Here is a 16,401-nt window from a genome sequence, read left to right on the forward strand (position 1 = left end):
GCTTACAACAATATACTGTACACAGACAGAATGCCAGATGCTGCTCTGGGTCTATAGGATCCCTGTAGTTGGTCATCTGGCTGCGCGTATCAATTGTCCCATATTATAAAAAGTGAGATTGTCTTTGTCTTTTTATTATAAAGCAGGTCAAAGTGGATTATAAAACTGTGAAAGTATCAAAATACTCAATCCTTGGAGAAATACACACGGCGCGTATTCAGAAACTTTGCCTAAAAAGCTTTCAGGATTTCCATATGGTTATGATGTCCCAACTACACAATATTGATCTCACAGATTTAAACAAAACATTCTCAATGTGTCTCAATGTATTTCAATGCATGTGTATGTGATCGACATAGGAACAGGAAGTAAACATGGACCCCAGCTGTTGCTTAGCAACGCAATTCCGTTAAAACTTGCTAAAATGGGTGAATGCAGGTATATTCAGACAAGACGGTATGAGAGTTCTTTGAACATCAAAGCATTTTAACATGTTCTAGTATAAACCCAAATACAAGTACGAACGTGGAAATGAGCATGATATCCTTTAAATATTTAATGGATTATGAAAATTGTGTCATGGGTACTGTTAAAAATGACATGACTTTTTTTTCTGCTTCTTCTAGGCCTTTCCACGTTGAGCCCAGGAATATCGTAGGTGATGACCCGCAGGAGAGGGTCTCTGCTGAGGCTGCCATCCTCAACAGCAGAGTCCATTACTACAGCAGACTGACAGCCTCTTCTGACAGACTGCTGGTAGGTCCAATCACGACCTAGTTAGTTATCACAGCTATGTACGGATTATCATGACCGTTGCACTAATGCTCTAAGGGTACCTTACTCACACACGACACATGGTAGCAATGGTCCAAATGACCTAGACACACACCATGTTCTGGCCTTTATTGCAGTCACTGTATGTTTATTATTTTGGTATTAACCATATTTTCGTTCTGCTATGTTCAATGTATACCATGTACATCACACATTATTTATCTCAAATGTAGTACAGAGCCACAACTGCAACCAAACAGTCACACAACGCACAACAATGGTGAAATCCAGCTTTGTTCTGGCATCCTTATAAAGAGAAGTCATCAAAACTCCTCGACAGTTCAAATCTGGTCCATAAGCATGTTCAGGCATATTTGTTTGTTTTTAATCACCGCATTTGCTTGCAAAAAATCATCCCCTGTTCACACAATAGCGGTGCAACACGCTGCCATTTATTGTGAATATAATCCAAATAGTATTCTGACATCTCCTCCTGCGATTAAAGACTGTCAAGTCTCCGAGGAGGAGAGTAGGAGGAGTTGAGAGAGGTTCAACTTCATGTCGATTTTTTTCTTGATATGGGGGAGCGACAACATGGATGTAACCAATCATGCATCTATTTAGTTCCCCGGGGAAGGCGAGCACAATAGTTAGCTGAAAAGATGTTAGCTCCGACTAAACTATATAAAACCATGTGGGAAAGGCCGTTCATCGCGGTCATTGGCTCTCCCATTAACATTGATATGATTTTATAATGAGGATCAACTGGAAGCAAAAGCCTACTATTTTCAGTTTCTATGTGACAACAGCTTGTTATATACAGATAAGGTGCAGTGTGTAGCATTTGGTGTCATGTAGCAGTGAGGTTGCAGATTGCAATTACTTAAAACTTCTCCTGTGTGCCAAGTGTGTAAGAGATCTATGGTGTCCGACACAAAAAAGTGGAAACGCAGATGGCCCTGTCTTCAGTGTTTTGGTTTATACGTTCTGGGCTACTGTAGAAACATGATGGCCGGCTCTTTATACACTAAAGAAAACATACTTATTAATATCATATTCTATACCTGCCAATACATCTCCCTAAATGCTACACACCGTTACTTCACGACAATGCACACATCAAGAAATGTTGCCAGTAATCCACAACCCAGTTTTTAGTAGCTCAGATGGAGATGCACTCTGTTTGCCAGCTTTAATCGAAGACCTGTTTATCAGAGAGATCTTAAATTTCCATCAGAAAGAATCCCACCAAACCGTGTGCCATCTCCTCTGTAGCAGTCAATAAGCACACACTCTTGTGGGCACTGTTGACAGATCTACAGCAAAAGCCACACATGCTGACTCATTTGTTAAACCTGGCTACCTGGTAACGAGCTGGCTGTAGTCGAGGCACCTGGAGAGGTCTGTTGTGTTGGTAAAGATATTGTTAGCTAAAGGAGAGTTGGTAAAGCCACTGTGCAGAAAAGCTGTAGTCTAATTAGACTAGGGCAATCGTCAATGAACAAAATAACATGATTTCACTGTAAATATCACGATTGGTGACATAGCAATCATATTGGTTTTACGTCTGAACAGGCGATCTGCTGTTGTATGACTGTTGTTCTTTCCCTAATAAACCAAATGCGATGGTTTCAGCCACTGCTATAGCTGCTTTTATCTCCTCTGGCTGCAAGGCCTCTAAGGTCACCTAAAGACTAGCAGCTTCAATCTTCATTTCTCTCTCTCTGAGTTAATGGTGCTCCGGTTTTCACTGCTTTTGCAGAGGTAAGAACGAGCGCTGATAGACTTGACTTCATTCTGTGTCATCTTGCTTGCTTAAAACTAAAGCAGCCCAGTACACATTTTATTATTTGTACCTGTGCTTTTCATCCTGTGACATGTCAAAATGTATTAAGTAAAAAGGCCTATTGTCCATGCTCACTGTGTACCGTTCCAGTACCCATACGATTTAGTATGTCCCAATACATAGTATAGCTAATGCTGCATATCCAGTTGCATTTTGCAGTGTGCTAGCCAGCATGCTTTTCTGGTTATTCTGACAAACAATCCTTTTTGCTGCATATATATGGGGAAGAGGATCAAAGTTCAAGGTGCCATGTTAAGAGGAAGTACTATGTCCCAATTGAAAGCATACTGCATGCAACAGTATGTACTTTGTAAGGGCAGCTGTAGTATGTACTAAAAGTATGAAGTAAAGGTACAGTCGGGGCCATAAGTATTTGGACTATGACACAATTTTTCTAATTTTCCCTCTTCACACACTCTAATGGATTTGAAACGAATCAGTCAATATGTGGTTGAAGTTTAGACTTTCAGCTTTAATTCAATGGATAAAACAAAAAAATCACAATAACCGTTTAGGAATTACAGCCACTTTTACACAGCCACCCACATTTTCAGAGGCTCAAAAGTAATTGGACAATTGTCTGACACTGGCCAGATGTGTCCTGTTCTGTCACTATTTCATGAAAAATTATGCAGATAATAGGATTCAAATTGTTATATTGGTAGTTGGTCCTTGGAACTCTCAGCATACGGACCAAAAAGGTGTCAATGCAAGTGAAGGAGGCCATTATTAGGTTCAAATTGGTGTACCGTCATAACGTCTACCGAAGTCAAGAACACTCTGGAGGAGGTAGGCGTGCCATTGTTAAAGTCTACAATCAAGAGACACCTTCATGAATCTAAATACATTACAACAAGGTGCAAACCTCTGGTAACACTGAAGAACAGGAAGGTCTGATTAGACTTTGCCAGAAAACATCTGAAAAAGACTGACTAGTTTGGGAACCAGATTATTTGGACAGATGAAACCAAGAATAACTTGTACCAGAATGATGGAAGAGAAAAGTGTGGAGAAGGAAAGGAACGGCTCATGATCCAAAGCATACCACATCATCTGTCTAACATGGTGGAGGCAGTATGACATGGGCATGTATGGCCGGCAATGGATCTGGGTCGCTGGTGTTCATTGATGTCACAGCTAATAGAAGCAGCAGGATGAGTTCTGAGGTGTTTAAGGCTAAACTATCTGCTCAGATTCAGCCTAATGCTACAAAACTGATTGGATGACGCCTCACAGTGCAGATGGATAACGACCTAAAACATACTGTGAAAACAACCCAAGAGCTTCTCAAGGCAAAGGAATGGAATATTCTTCAATGGCCAAGTCAGTGATCTCAACCCAAGCGAGCATTCTTTTCACTTACTGAAGATAAAACTAATGGCAGAAAGACCCACAAACAAGCAGCAGCTGAAGGAGGCTGCAGTAAAAGGTCTGTCATAGCATCTCAAGGGAGGAAACTCACTGTTTGCCTGAAGTCTGGCACCATAAACATCACCAATCATTGACTGCAAATGATTTTCCTCCAAGTATTAAAAATAATGATTATATTAACAATTATGTCAGTTTTTCCAATTACTTTTGAGCCTGTGTAGAAATGGCTGTAATTCCTAAACGGTTATTGTGATTATTTTGTTTTATCCATTGAATTAAAGCTGAAAGTCTACACTTCATCCACATATTGACTGATTAGTTTCAAATCCATTGGGGTTGTGTAAAGAGGCAAAATTAGAAAAATTGTGTCACAGTCCAAATACTTATGGCCCTGACTGTATGTCATTTAGAACATAGCTACAGTAATATCTCTCAAAATGTTGGACAACATTGCTGGGGCAACATTAAGGATGCTTTTAATGTGTTGGTTTTATTTACAGAGCAACTAATGTCAATAGATGTTAAAGCATAGGAAACATGACCAGTGGTGATGCACATGCATTTGACAACACATTCCATTGTCAGACATGGCTCCATCTTCACCAGTGTTTACAGATTATTTACCAACATTTTCAACCTCCTCTTTCATTTATCAAACAAAAACAATGAGCATTAGTGCCCTGTACCTTGAAAGGAATGCGGTCAAATAGATAAGTGGTCGTGTTAGCAAGCGTTCAACAGTAAACAGCTCTTCTGTTTGAGCTAATTTTTCAAAAAGCCTCATGTTGCGGTCCCTGTGAGGACTTCATCTTTAGTATCTGGCTGTTTTTTCCTCAGAGTCCACCAAACCATGTGATCCCTGGGCCGGAAGAGCTCTACATCTACAGCCCACTGGGGACAGCTTTCAAGGTGACAGGCAGCGACCCCTCCTCTAAAAACCCCAGTATCATCACCATGTAAGCCCTGTCAGCGAAACAGTCTGCAGTGTAATTGGTCAGGAAATCAACCTGTGCTAAATGTTGTCTTCGTACTTGTGAATGTCTTTAACTGCTGTGATTAATACTTTGCTTTTCTCTCCTCACAGATTTGCTATATGGAACACAATGATGGGCACATCCATACTCAGCATACCTTGGGGTATAAAGCAGGTGATTTGCTTCATTCCACACTCTTCGAGTGCTTTGCTCATTTGAAGCCACTTAAAGGATGAGCTCTGTATTGACCTCAGTTATTCTTGAATTACTGATTTGCAGTACGTATGCTCATTAACTTTGCCTTACAGTACAAATGCTGAAATATGAACAGTCAGTGGTGTTTTTGTCCCGATAGGCTGGTTTCACTTTGGGGGTCCTCATCCTCATCTTCACAGGCCTGCTGATGCTCTACTGTTGTTACATCGTCCTCAAATCCCCCAAGTCAATACGTAAGTCCAACAAAAACAGAACATTTAAACAAGTAATAAATGGGTATTATTCTTTTATTCTTCTTTCCAAGAACTGTAATTGACAGCAAGGCTCTGGACTATTTTTTGTGCGTGATCGAGGGAAGTTAATAATATACCGTTTAACTGCCAACCTTCAATAGGAAATTTCACAGATTAATGCAAGCAGTTTAATGGTTAAAGTAATATTAAAATCAAATTTTAAAAAGTTAGGCAAAATTCTTAACAGGAGAATAGCTGGTCTTCCCTAAAGGTCAGCCCACCTGAAATGAACCTGATTCGGAGTTGTTGCTAACGTCGAGGCAAACCTCCTTTTAATTTGAATCAGCTGCAGGTGACAAGTAAGACACGGAAGTTACGGTTGGTCTTCAAGAGTATTAGCATTTATTCACTGACAAATAAACGCACTGCTACGTTCACTCACAGCTATAACGTTACTGCTGAGTCATACTCATTGTCACACACGCTCTTTCTCTCGCCCTCTCTCTCGGCCGGACACTTGCTAATGTTAAGCCGGGCCTGCAGTACGCTGGTGTAAACCCTAACAGAGTATACTCCGTACTGTCGGCAGTCGAGCTGGTCACTGTGATTACTCTGAGCAACATGCCTGGGAATGAAAAACAATATAACAAGTCTCTGATCAAGAATATTAAACGTCTTAAGTCTTAAATGTTGCTTTTGTGGGTTATGTGCGTGGGAGGCTGTGACGTTACTGTCTGTTCGTGGTGTAACGGACCACGGTTGATCCGTGATCCGTACGGAGCCTCCGCATCCAACAAGCCTCCGATGTTCTTGACAGCTGGTGGGATATCAATGAAGAAGGCTGAACAGTGTGTCTCATCATCTCTCAGCCTTTTTAAAGATGTGGAGCTGACAGAAGGCGGGGGGGTGGGGGGGGGAAATAAAGAAGCCTCACTTTTATGACTCGTGGTTGCCAGTCTAGCCGAGTGCTTTCCAGACTCAGTAGACCTGGGATAGACCTGTTGTGCATAAGCTAAATGTTGTACAGCGATACACAAATGTGGGTGTGTCAGGTTCGAGTGTGTGTCGGGTTAGAGAGATAGGCCAGTGTGTTCAGCTTTACTTTAGCCGTGGCGATGCGTGTGCTGTGCAAAGCGGTTATAGCTTGTTGATTTCCTTGGCAGTTGCATCCATACACTTTTGTTTTGAGTCTGTATAAGACTTCAACATAACTCTGGAGCACGAGGGGGTAGTGATGCACGGGTCAGTGTTTGTTTTTTAATCGTCGCTCTGCAAGGTGCTGATCCTGCGGTTGGGAGCAGCTACAATAGGGAGCTTTCCAGGGTGCTGTCTGTCTCCTCTGCCCACAGAAGTGGGAAGATTTAGCTAAATAAACAGACAAAATGTTCATTGTTCCTTATCGTTGAATAGCAGCAAAACAAGTACCCGTTCATTAAAGACACTTATAGGGGGGACCCCCACTGTCACCGGGTATTTCGCATACTGCGCAAAACTATCATAATCGGAAATATGAGACACGGTCAACAGCTGCTGAACGATCGATGCATTTCAGGGAATACGCAACTGTTGTCAGCTAACTGGTACAATAATGAGTATAGTGAAAGTAACTGACACTATATTATTAGCCCTCGTTAAGCCGTGGGCGCTTTAATATTATTATTTGTTTTTATTGTTTGTGCTGAGTGTGAAGGTAACCTTCATAGCTTTATCAAGGACATTTGTTCAGGCACCGTGACGGAGTCAGAGCGTGAGAGCTGGCAACAATGTTGACGTTATGAGAGAAAGTATTTAGCACATTATTCCTACTGTTTCTCAGGAAGGGGAAGTGCCTCCATTGTGTGATGTACTGATTCAAATTAAAGGGGCTATGTGATATTTTCCAATGAAAGTTTCTGTTAACAATCAGTGTTTCTTCATAAGTGTATCATTGAGGGCTAATTACAAAGCAGTTTTTTCTAATTAGTTTTAAACGTGCAATGTTAACATTCATTTTGACTTCTCCCCTGCCTTTGTTGGTGCACTGGTTTGTTTCTCGGCATGTTACCACCCACTCACAAAAACATTGCTCCGTAGTGTTAGTAGAGCAATGTTAGCATACAAGTGGTGCAAATATAAACAGTAAACATGTGTTTTACAAATAAGCAAAGTGGGAGAAGCTGCAGGTTGCAGAAGTAATTTGTTTTCACTGTAAAATCCACATCCAATTTCTGTAACAATAAATATCCTCAGCAGAGAGGGTCGGAGATCTCCTACATCAGTTAAGTTTGCGCAGTTGTTTTTCCCCTGTCAGCTTGGCAACATTACTTTGTTTCAGGTGATTAATCGCAAATGGAGATAAAGTTATGAATATTATAATATTGCCACTAGATCCCCCGAAAGACACCACACACTGCTCCTTTAAGATTGTATGTCTGCATGCCTGTAGTCATGACCATTAAGAGCATCAACATACAGTATACTGATATCGTCTGTGACATGACTGAAAGAATCCCACATGTATCTATTCATTCTCTGTGTCCTCTCCAGCCTACGTGGACGCATCCGACTGGGAATTCCCTGATGTTTGCAGGTACTACTTTGGCAAGTTTGGCCAGTGGTCCAGCTTGGTCTTCTCGATGGTGTCACTTATTGGAGCCATGGTGGTTTACTGGGTCCTCATGTCCAATTTCCTCTATAACAGCGGACAGTTTATCTACAGTAAGTCACAATACAAAGATGTATCACGTCATTTTGTAGTTCTGTTTAGTTGATTATTTAATCAAAGACAATTCAGCATTTTACAGCACGCATCCGAACACTTCACTCTCTGGCTACTCTACCTCGGCTACTTCTATCTGTACAATGCGTTTGGTTTGTAATTCAAATGAGCTGACGCTGTGCAACATGGCTGATGTGTGTTGCCCTTTAGTCTGCCTTGCCATGTGCTCACCATTGAGTTCACTGTCATGTTAAATAGCACATTATGCCTTCAAAGGTTTAGTTACATCTTTAGTAACATTAAGCCATGATCACAGTGGTACATATATGTTCTCCACAACAGCGAGCTGAGGCTTGATGTGATGAAAATAGTCGGTATATCTTGTCCCTATTTAAACAGACACCTAGCAAGGCAAGACACAATGACTGAACAACTGGATATTTGCAAAATCTTGAGAATGTGATTGTGTATTGAGCTGATATATAGCAGAGCATTAAGTATTAGCATTCTAGTTCATGCAGTCAGGATCACTACATCATAGGTTATTTGTCTGTTCTGTAAATATAATGTGACTACACATCAGTATTAAGATTTTTCAAACCACTTTTGACTTGTAACTTCTATTTTTGGTTGTATGGGTATGTATTCTTCTTGGCACAATAACCATCTCAGAAAATATTACGCTATTATCATCATCATTTACATCATCATTTGTTAAGAATGCTGTGATTATTAACATGAACATAAACTGTAGGTGCCAGAGTGCTCCTGGCTGAACCTTTAACTCACACACACTCACTCACTCACGTCAGTTTACCCGATACCGTCGATAAACAAATGTGCACGTTATGATAACTGTCTAATTAAACACTGTGATACCGTGATACCGGAATAGCTTTAGAACAGCTGCTCGTAGATCATGGTTATTTTCTGCAGAGATGGTTCCAATAAAATGTGCGAGAGCTTTGGCTTTGATCTGATGGTTTCTTTTTCTGTCTCCAGACTATGTTCACAATGTCAACGTGTCAGATTCCGAGTTTGGAACCAACGGCTCAGATAAAGGTATGTCACTTACACTATACAATGTTCAGCTCTGAATCTGTTGTACACGTGGGGTTTAGCAGGAGTCAAATTGTGAGAATTTGGTCCTAAATCTCTGACACAAAGAGTGTCTTTGGTCCTCAAAGCTCTAAATTGAGCACAGATCTAGGACCATTGTTTTAGACTGAGGACTACGTTTCCTCTCACAAATGTCAACTTTGGTCGGAGACAACCCTGAATCACAGCGTAGAGGGACCTTTAGTCTTGCTAAATTGTCTGTTGGCAGATGATGGCTAACATGGGATTCTAAGCAAATAAAGACAGGAACAGAATACCTCAGGAAACAAAATTTTACTGTACAGTTTTACAGCCTATGCATTTGATTATAATAGATAACCCGGAGAGGGACTCAACCTTATGGGTTGCCACGAATGGTTACTGTGCATGCCACATAACCACAATGTCACCAGTTCGATTCCAACCTTGAGACCTTTGTTGCATGTCATGCCCCCTCTCTCTCCCTGTTTCCAGTCTTGCCACTAAACTCTTCACCAAAAATGAGAAAGAAAATCTCAAAATGAGTGATATTTAGAATAACGTTACAGTCAGAACAGGAACCTGACATCGCTGAACTTGCTTTGGTGTATTTACTCGCATGCACACAGGCATCTGTTTTAGAGACAATGGTGAAGCTGATGAAGTTGTTTGACTGTGGGGTTTACTTTGGTTACAGTAAGCTTTCATTGTTTTATGTCACCCTTTCATTATTATGGTAGTAGTAGTTAAAATATTATCACTCAAAATATAAGGTCACTAAAAATGTTAACCAGTCCTTTTTTAAATGATCTTATGTAGGTGAATGCACTTGTTGTGTTGTGCTCTGCACACTTCATATTATAAAAAATCGCTAGCTGTTTCCTCAATCTCAAGTAGGAAAAAACCCTTTTTCAGTTAGTAAAATGACTGTCCGGATGGTTGTTGTTGTTTTTTTACCAGTCATCTGTCCATTTCCAAACACTAACCCTGGAGGGAACTCCACCATCGTCACACTTTACCTTGGTAACAGTGGAAATGAAACTTCTGATGTCTCTTTTGATCACTGGTGGAGCAAAACCAACACCGTCCCCCTGTACCTCATCACCCTGCTGCTGCCGCTGCTCTGTTTCCGCTCAGCCTCCTTCTTTGCCAGGTTCACGTTCTTGGGTAAGCTAAGATCAATGATATGAAGAGTGTGTAGCAGTGTTGGAAAAAAAAGCTCTCATTGTGACACCAACATTTATTTCCAACTCCTTTGGTGTTTTGAAAGTCAACACAGCAGTGGTGTGGGGATCACAGTGGGCTTCTTTAGATCTTTGATTGTGTTTGAACCCTAGATAAAGATAAAAGCTGCTTCCATTGTTTGGCAGCCAGGTCAGTGTGTTGGATTCATGACTGAAACACGCTTCACTTCTGTTTCAAGAAACCTAACATCTGAGTGCCGGTGTGTGGGCTCAGCAAGCCAGCATGTTGAGGATAAATAGTAATCAAGTAATAAATAGTAATCAAGTAATATGTGCGGAAACCTGCTTACTGGAACTCTGTTCCAGTAAGCAGGTTTGTTGAGTTGAGGGAAACTCTTGAGTTTTCAATTTCACAAACGGAGATCACTTAAACTCTGGGTCAGTTACTGGGTTAGTTGTGTAACATGCGCTCTCGGCCTAACCACAGCTTTTCATAAATAACCTGTTGAGCCTGGAGGAGCTGTCTGACACACTGTCTCAGCAATATCCTTCACATTTAAATATCACAGACTGTGAATTCATTCTTAGCTCAGAATAAAATCTGTGCATTGTCTGTTTTGCAAGTCTTGAGAAGTTTTGTGATGATGTGATTCTGTGCACATTGACAATAGTCAGTTATCAGTTCCTGTGCACCGACAGTAACAGTTACTGCACATTTCTGTAATAATCTCTGTTTAAATGAAGCAATTTGTGTGAAGCCTTAGAAGCATACGACACTGATCTATGAATAATCATCTTATATTTCTCATGTTGATTGGTCACACTGATTGGACAATTCTATCATAGTTATCATATAATATTAGAAATGATGTGAATATATCTCAATTAGCCTGATTGTTGTAACCTGAGCTGCCAGATAGTTTGTTACACAGAACCATTTGAGAAGGACGGGCACTTTCCTTCTGATTATGCTTTGTGCTGCACCATTCATCCATCCATTGTTGCATCATTCCATCTTGTCTAGGTACCATATCAGTGGTCTACTTGATCGTGCTGGTCACTATCAAAGCTGTCCACCTCGGCTTCCACCTGGAGTTCCACTGGTTTGACACGACCCAGTTCTATGTTCCAGGTAAACCTCCTGCAGATTTGAATGCTTCTTTCTACAGCACCTCGCATGAACCTAGTAGATGCACTCTGGCTAACTGCAGTCTAATTATATATGAGGTTCAGATTGTAAAGGGTCTTTCCTCTTACACTGGTATGCATCCCTTTTAATGTCTTCATCATCAATCCTTAGACGATGTTGTTGATCCATAAGCAGAACTGCTTTATGGCAGTACGGTGGAGCAGCTAGCTGGCATGTTTTCATTCAACTGAGGTTCGCTAGTCTTCACGCATCCAAGATTTTATTAAAATCTGGAGCTTGACATTAAATGTACTCTGCCCATGGGTGCTCCCCAGACCAAGAAACATTTCCATTCTGGGCACTCCGTGAGTTTTCCTCTGGTGCCACCCTAGGGCCAAAATATATATTTTTGCATACAGCGGATCTCATAATCTGAAAGTTCTGTTTCTGTACAGTAGCAAATGTATAATTTCTGTCTTTCAGAGTTCAGACTGCTCTTCCCTCAGTTCACTGGTGTCCTCACTCTGGCCTTCTTCATTCACAACTGTATCATCACGTTAATGAAGAGCAACAAGCACCAAGAGAACAATGTGAGCCCTGTCCACCCATGCTCCTGCCCAGCTTCACAAACATATGTTTGGCATTATAGTGTTCTAATGTGGTCTCTGCTGACTTTGTTTTTGTTTGAAAGTTGTTTCTTATTATTTTTGAGTGAATTATGCGAGTCCTTGTCAGTGCTTGTAACGTCCCTCCAGAAATGGGAAGGAAAGAGTCTTCGATTAAAATAGCAACCACATTCAGTCACAACATTTTATTGATCTGAGAATACAAAGTAAAGTGCTGCCCAGCCTAAGGTGGATGTGTTTTGGTGTTTTCAGGTGCGGGACCTGTCTGTGGCCTATCTTCTAGTGGGGCTGACCTATCTGTACGTGGGAGTGTTGATCTTTGCTGCCTTTCCCTCACCTCCTCTCTTCAAAGACTGCATTGAACCGGTCAGATTTATTTTTTATTATGGTTTTTGACACATAAATTTGAACTATAACTTGTCCCTGGCCAAGAACAAGTGTTTGTTTGCTGCAGATCGGGATCAAATAGTGCCACTATTTCACCATTTTACTTCTGTTTGAGAAGGAGAAGTTCCTTTTTCCTGTATTTCATACATTTAGTTGTGCCTGAAAAACCTCAATGGGTTAGTTGTGGCTCAGTGGTGGAGCAGGGTCGTCCTATCAGAGGATCGATGGTTCAATCCCGGCTCCGCTAGTCCATGTCTATGTGTCTTTGGGCAAGACACTTAACCCTTTACTTCCGTAGGCTGTGTGGTGTATGAATGGGTGTGAATGTCAGATAGTGTGGCACCTTGTATGGTAGCCCCTGTCATCAGTGTATGAATGGGTGAATGATGACATGTATGAAGACTGGATTTACCAGACTCTTCTAATGTGGGATTACCCAATCCTGTAAACACTTGCTTCAGAGTGCCGCTCTCTGACCTTCCAGTCCTTCAAAATGACAGACAGCCTTCAAATTTTTTGGTCATTATTAAAGAAAATCCATCAGTGACGGAAAATATTTGGTACACACAACCCCTGCTGCATACTACATACTCAATCAGTATGTGCTGCATACTGCCTATAAAAAAGCATCACTTTAAATGTTGTGTTTACCAGAGATGTGCTCATTAGTTTCTAAGAAATATGAGCATGAAATGAACATTTAAAAATTGCGTTAAAGTCATATTGTTATCTACCGTGACTGTAGCTTCCGTACAGATTCGTTACAAACCCCACATTGCAAACTCTCCACTACTTTCTTCTCGCCTACAGAATTTCTTAGATAACTTCCCCAGCAGTGATGTGATGGTGTTTGTGGCTCGGACTTTCCTGTTGTTCCAGATGATCACAGTCTACCCCCTGCTGGGATACCTGGTGCGGGTCCAGGTCATGGGCCAGATCTTTGGCAACCATTACCCCAGGTAGCATTGAAGGACATTATCATTAAAATTCTTGTCATTTCCATGGAAGCGGACCTGCACAGCAATGTATTTATCTTAAAGTGTTGTAAACTATAACAGATTTACATCAAACAAGCTGGATGGGAATAATAAAACGGAACAAAAGCCTAAATATGTGAAATTTGGCTTTCATAAACCTGCAGTTTGTTGGGATTACACTGACTATAGATGAACTTGCTAACACTATTTTCAGGCTCTTGTTTCCAATCTTCCAGAATATCAGACGTTTTCACATTGTCTCTCTTTAGTTTCTTCCACGTTCTGGCACTGAACATCTTAATTGTTGGATCTGGTGTCCTGATGGCCAAGTTTTATCCCAATATTGGATCCATCATAAGGTTTGTTTGAACTTGTTTCCCTAGTCGCATACACTGTATGATAGCAAATAATTCATTAATCAAATAGAATTAGTCCAAAAGATAGTTTTTATTTTCTTGAATAAACTGGTGTCTGACATTTGTATGTTGATCATGAAGGGTATGAAAAATGTTTGGCAGTTGTGACAATATTTCTGCATGTAGATAGATGTAGCCAAATCTAACATGTCTTTAATACTCCTTTAAAAAAGCTGTGCAGCATTTCAGCATTGTGCTTCTGTAGATATAGAGGGCAAGATGGGTCATGATGATATGAATAAGATGGACAAACAAATGTTTAAATTGACAATAAATGAAATAATTTTTAATGATGAAATGTATTAAATTATCTCTCACTATATGAAGAATTTGATCACTTTTTTTAGACTTTAACTCCATACTATGGAGTTAATGTAAAAACACTGGATCCTAGATTTCCCATGATGCTACTTGATTTGTTTGATTCCTCCCGGCCTAAGGCTACATCCACACAATACGTTTAAATCGATCTCCGTCCACACGGCGTCTCAGCATTTCAGCGGCGTTTTTGAAATGATCTCCGTCCAGACTACACTACTACGTTTCTAAACCTAAAGTTAGTAAGGCATGCTTTTTTTTCAGGCCTAACAACACAATATGCAATCATTAAGCAGCTGTTTTCACTAGCTGAGGGGGACTAACCTGTAGCATAGGCTGAGAGGTACAGCAATGTGTGTGTTCAGGCAGTCCCTGATAGCCACACTGTCCATTCCATTAGGTGTCGACCAAACGCACTGCAAACACATTGCGAACTGCTTCTTCAGACTCTCCATTCCATCACAAATCTGATTATCTTTACTAAATTGTGAACACTGCTTAGGAAATGCACTTAAAACAATATTTCTAAGGCTGACCCAAATGCTTCGAAGCGTCAACCCTTGCCATTGTAATCAATGTCCAAATCAATATTGGAATGGATGGTATTTGGAGGAGAAACTGACCATGGCGCTGAGGAGAGAGCTGAAGGCCTTCCAGAATTGGAAGATGAACTTTGGGCCTTGGTCCTTGGCTGAAAGCAGCTTGGGTAGAGGAATGAAATGAACCATCTTTGAGAATCTGTCCACTACTGTGAGGAACGGAGCCCGGTGAGAACCCAGAAGCAGCCTCATTACACCCTCATTGCTGCTAAATAAAATTAATTCTACCTTAGAGATTGGGATTTTTAATTTATTTTTTGAATTGTCATGAGGATGCAAAGTCATCAAGTCATTTAAAAAAAAAAAAAAAAAAATCAGTTTAACGCACAAGAGGGCCTGTTGTAAACTAAATGCTCTGTACTGATGTCAACTCTCTGTCTCCCTGTGCAGGTTTTCTGGAGCAACATGTGGCTTGGCTTTAGTGTTTGTCTTTCCTGCCTTAGTCCACATGATCTCCCTGAGAAGGCAGGGGGTTCTCCGCTGGCCCTCGGCCCTCTTCCACAGTTTCCTGATTCTGCTGGGCATGGCCAACCTGCTGGCTCAGTTCTTCATGTAGAGATCTTCAGACACAGACACTCTTAACTATTTAGAAGCAAGATTAAAAGATGTGATTGAGATCTCAGATGGGAAATATAGAATGTAGAATAGTGGAGTGCAAAATCGCATCAGGAAGACAGACACCGCTCCAATGTGGAAATAAGGAACTGTTTGCAAACAAGTTCATCATCTACACTTTAAAGGTGATGCCAATGTTGCGTTCACAAATTGTTTTTTATTGCAGGTTTAAATTTGTCATGAGGCTTTACAACTGGATTTTATGATCAGAGTTGAGTCGTGCTGACACTAGGAAATCATATTACTAACTTTGTGATTGTGATAACTGTTTATATGTTTTGAAGGCCATGTTGTCTGCATATTTTTTGAAAAATCTTAAAATTTTTATAAGCCGTTTATTTACTTGAAATGTTTGCATGATGGCTATTTTCTAGATACTGCGTCTAATGTGTTATATTTAACTAATGATAGGATAGACAAAGGGAATATATGTGTGAAAATATACAACAGGAGAAACTAGAAAATTCCTAAAGAAATTTTGACAGTGTGGCTTCTACTGCCCGAAGAAATCACAATATACACACGCCAATGTTACCGGTAGTGTCGTTCAGGTTCAATTGAGTTAGCGCTACTCTTTTCTGCATTTTAGATTCATACTCTTGGATTGAATCTTGTATTTGTGGGGCTTTTATTTTGAAAGGGTGGGACTGGGTGGGTGAGAAAGGGGGAGAGGAGACAGAATCATAATGTTTGACACTAAAATGAGAGGCTTCATCACAAGCATTCCAGTTAGAATTCATTCTGTGGGGCTTTAATTTGAATTGGGGGGAGGGGGGAAAGTCCTCTAAAAATATCTAAGACCTGAATGACTGTATGATGGAGACACAGAGAGGAGAGAGAAATAGACAGAAGAGAGAGAGTGAGTCGGACGGACGGACGGACGGACGGACGGACGGACGGACGGACGGACTGAGTGAGGGAGAGAGACAGGCATACAGACAGTTAGATGGACTGAGTGAGT

General features: G+C 40.8%; 1 protein-coding gene across 1 annotated transcript; it reads left to right on the plus strand.

Annotated features, from left to right (window-relative positions):
* The first annotated feature begins 6 nt into the window (after positions 1-6).
* On the plus strand, positions 7-15,969 carry LOC116376942 (sodium-coupled neutral amino acid transporter 9-like). Its single transcript, XM_031838457.1, has 13 exons — positions 7-756; positions 4,829-4,947; positions 5,076-5,139; positions 5,321-5,414; positions 7,941-8,111; positions 9,115-9,174; positions 10,150-10,356; positions 11,398-11,505; positions 11,986-12,092; positions 12,381-12,494; positions 13,326-13,474; positions 13,762-13,851; positions 15,216-15,969. The coding sequence occupies exons 1-13, from the start codon at positions 532-534 to the stop codon at positions 15,379-15,381; spliced, it is 1,674 nt and encodes a 557-aa protein (XP_031694317.1). The 5' UTR covers positions 7-531; the 3' UTR covers positions 15,382-15,969.
* Positions 15,970-16,401: the final 432 nt, after the last annotated feature.

This window comes from Anarrhichthys ocellatus, unplaced genomic scaffold, assembly GCF_004355925.1.
Source record: "Anarrhichthys ocellatus isolate YVR2014 unplaced genomic scaffold, GSC_Weel_1.0 scaffold732, whole genome shotgun sequence".
In the NCBI taxonomy this organism is placed as follows: Eukaryota; Metazoa; Chordata; class Actinopteri; order Perciformes; family Anarhichadidae; genus Anarrhichthys; species Anarrhichthys ocellatus.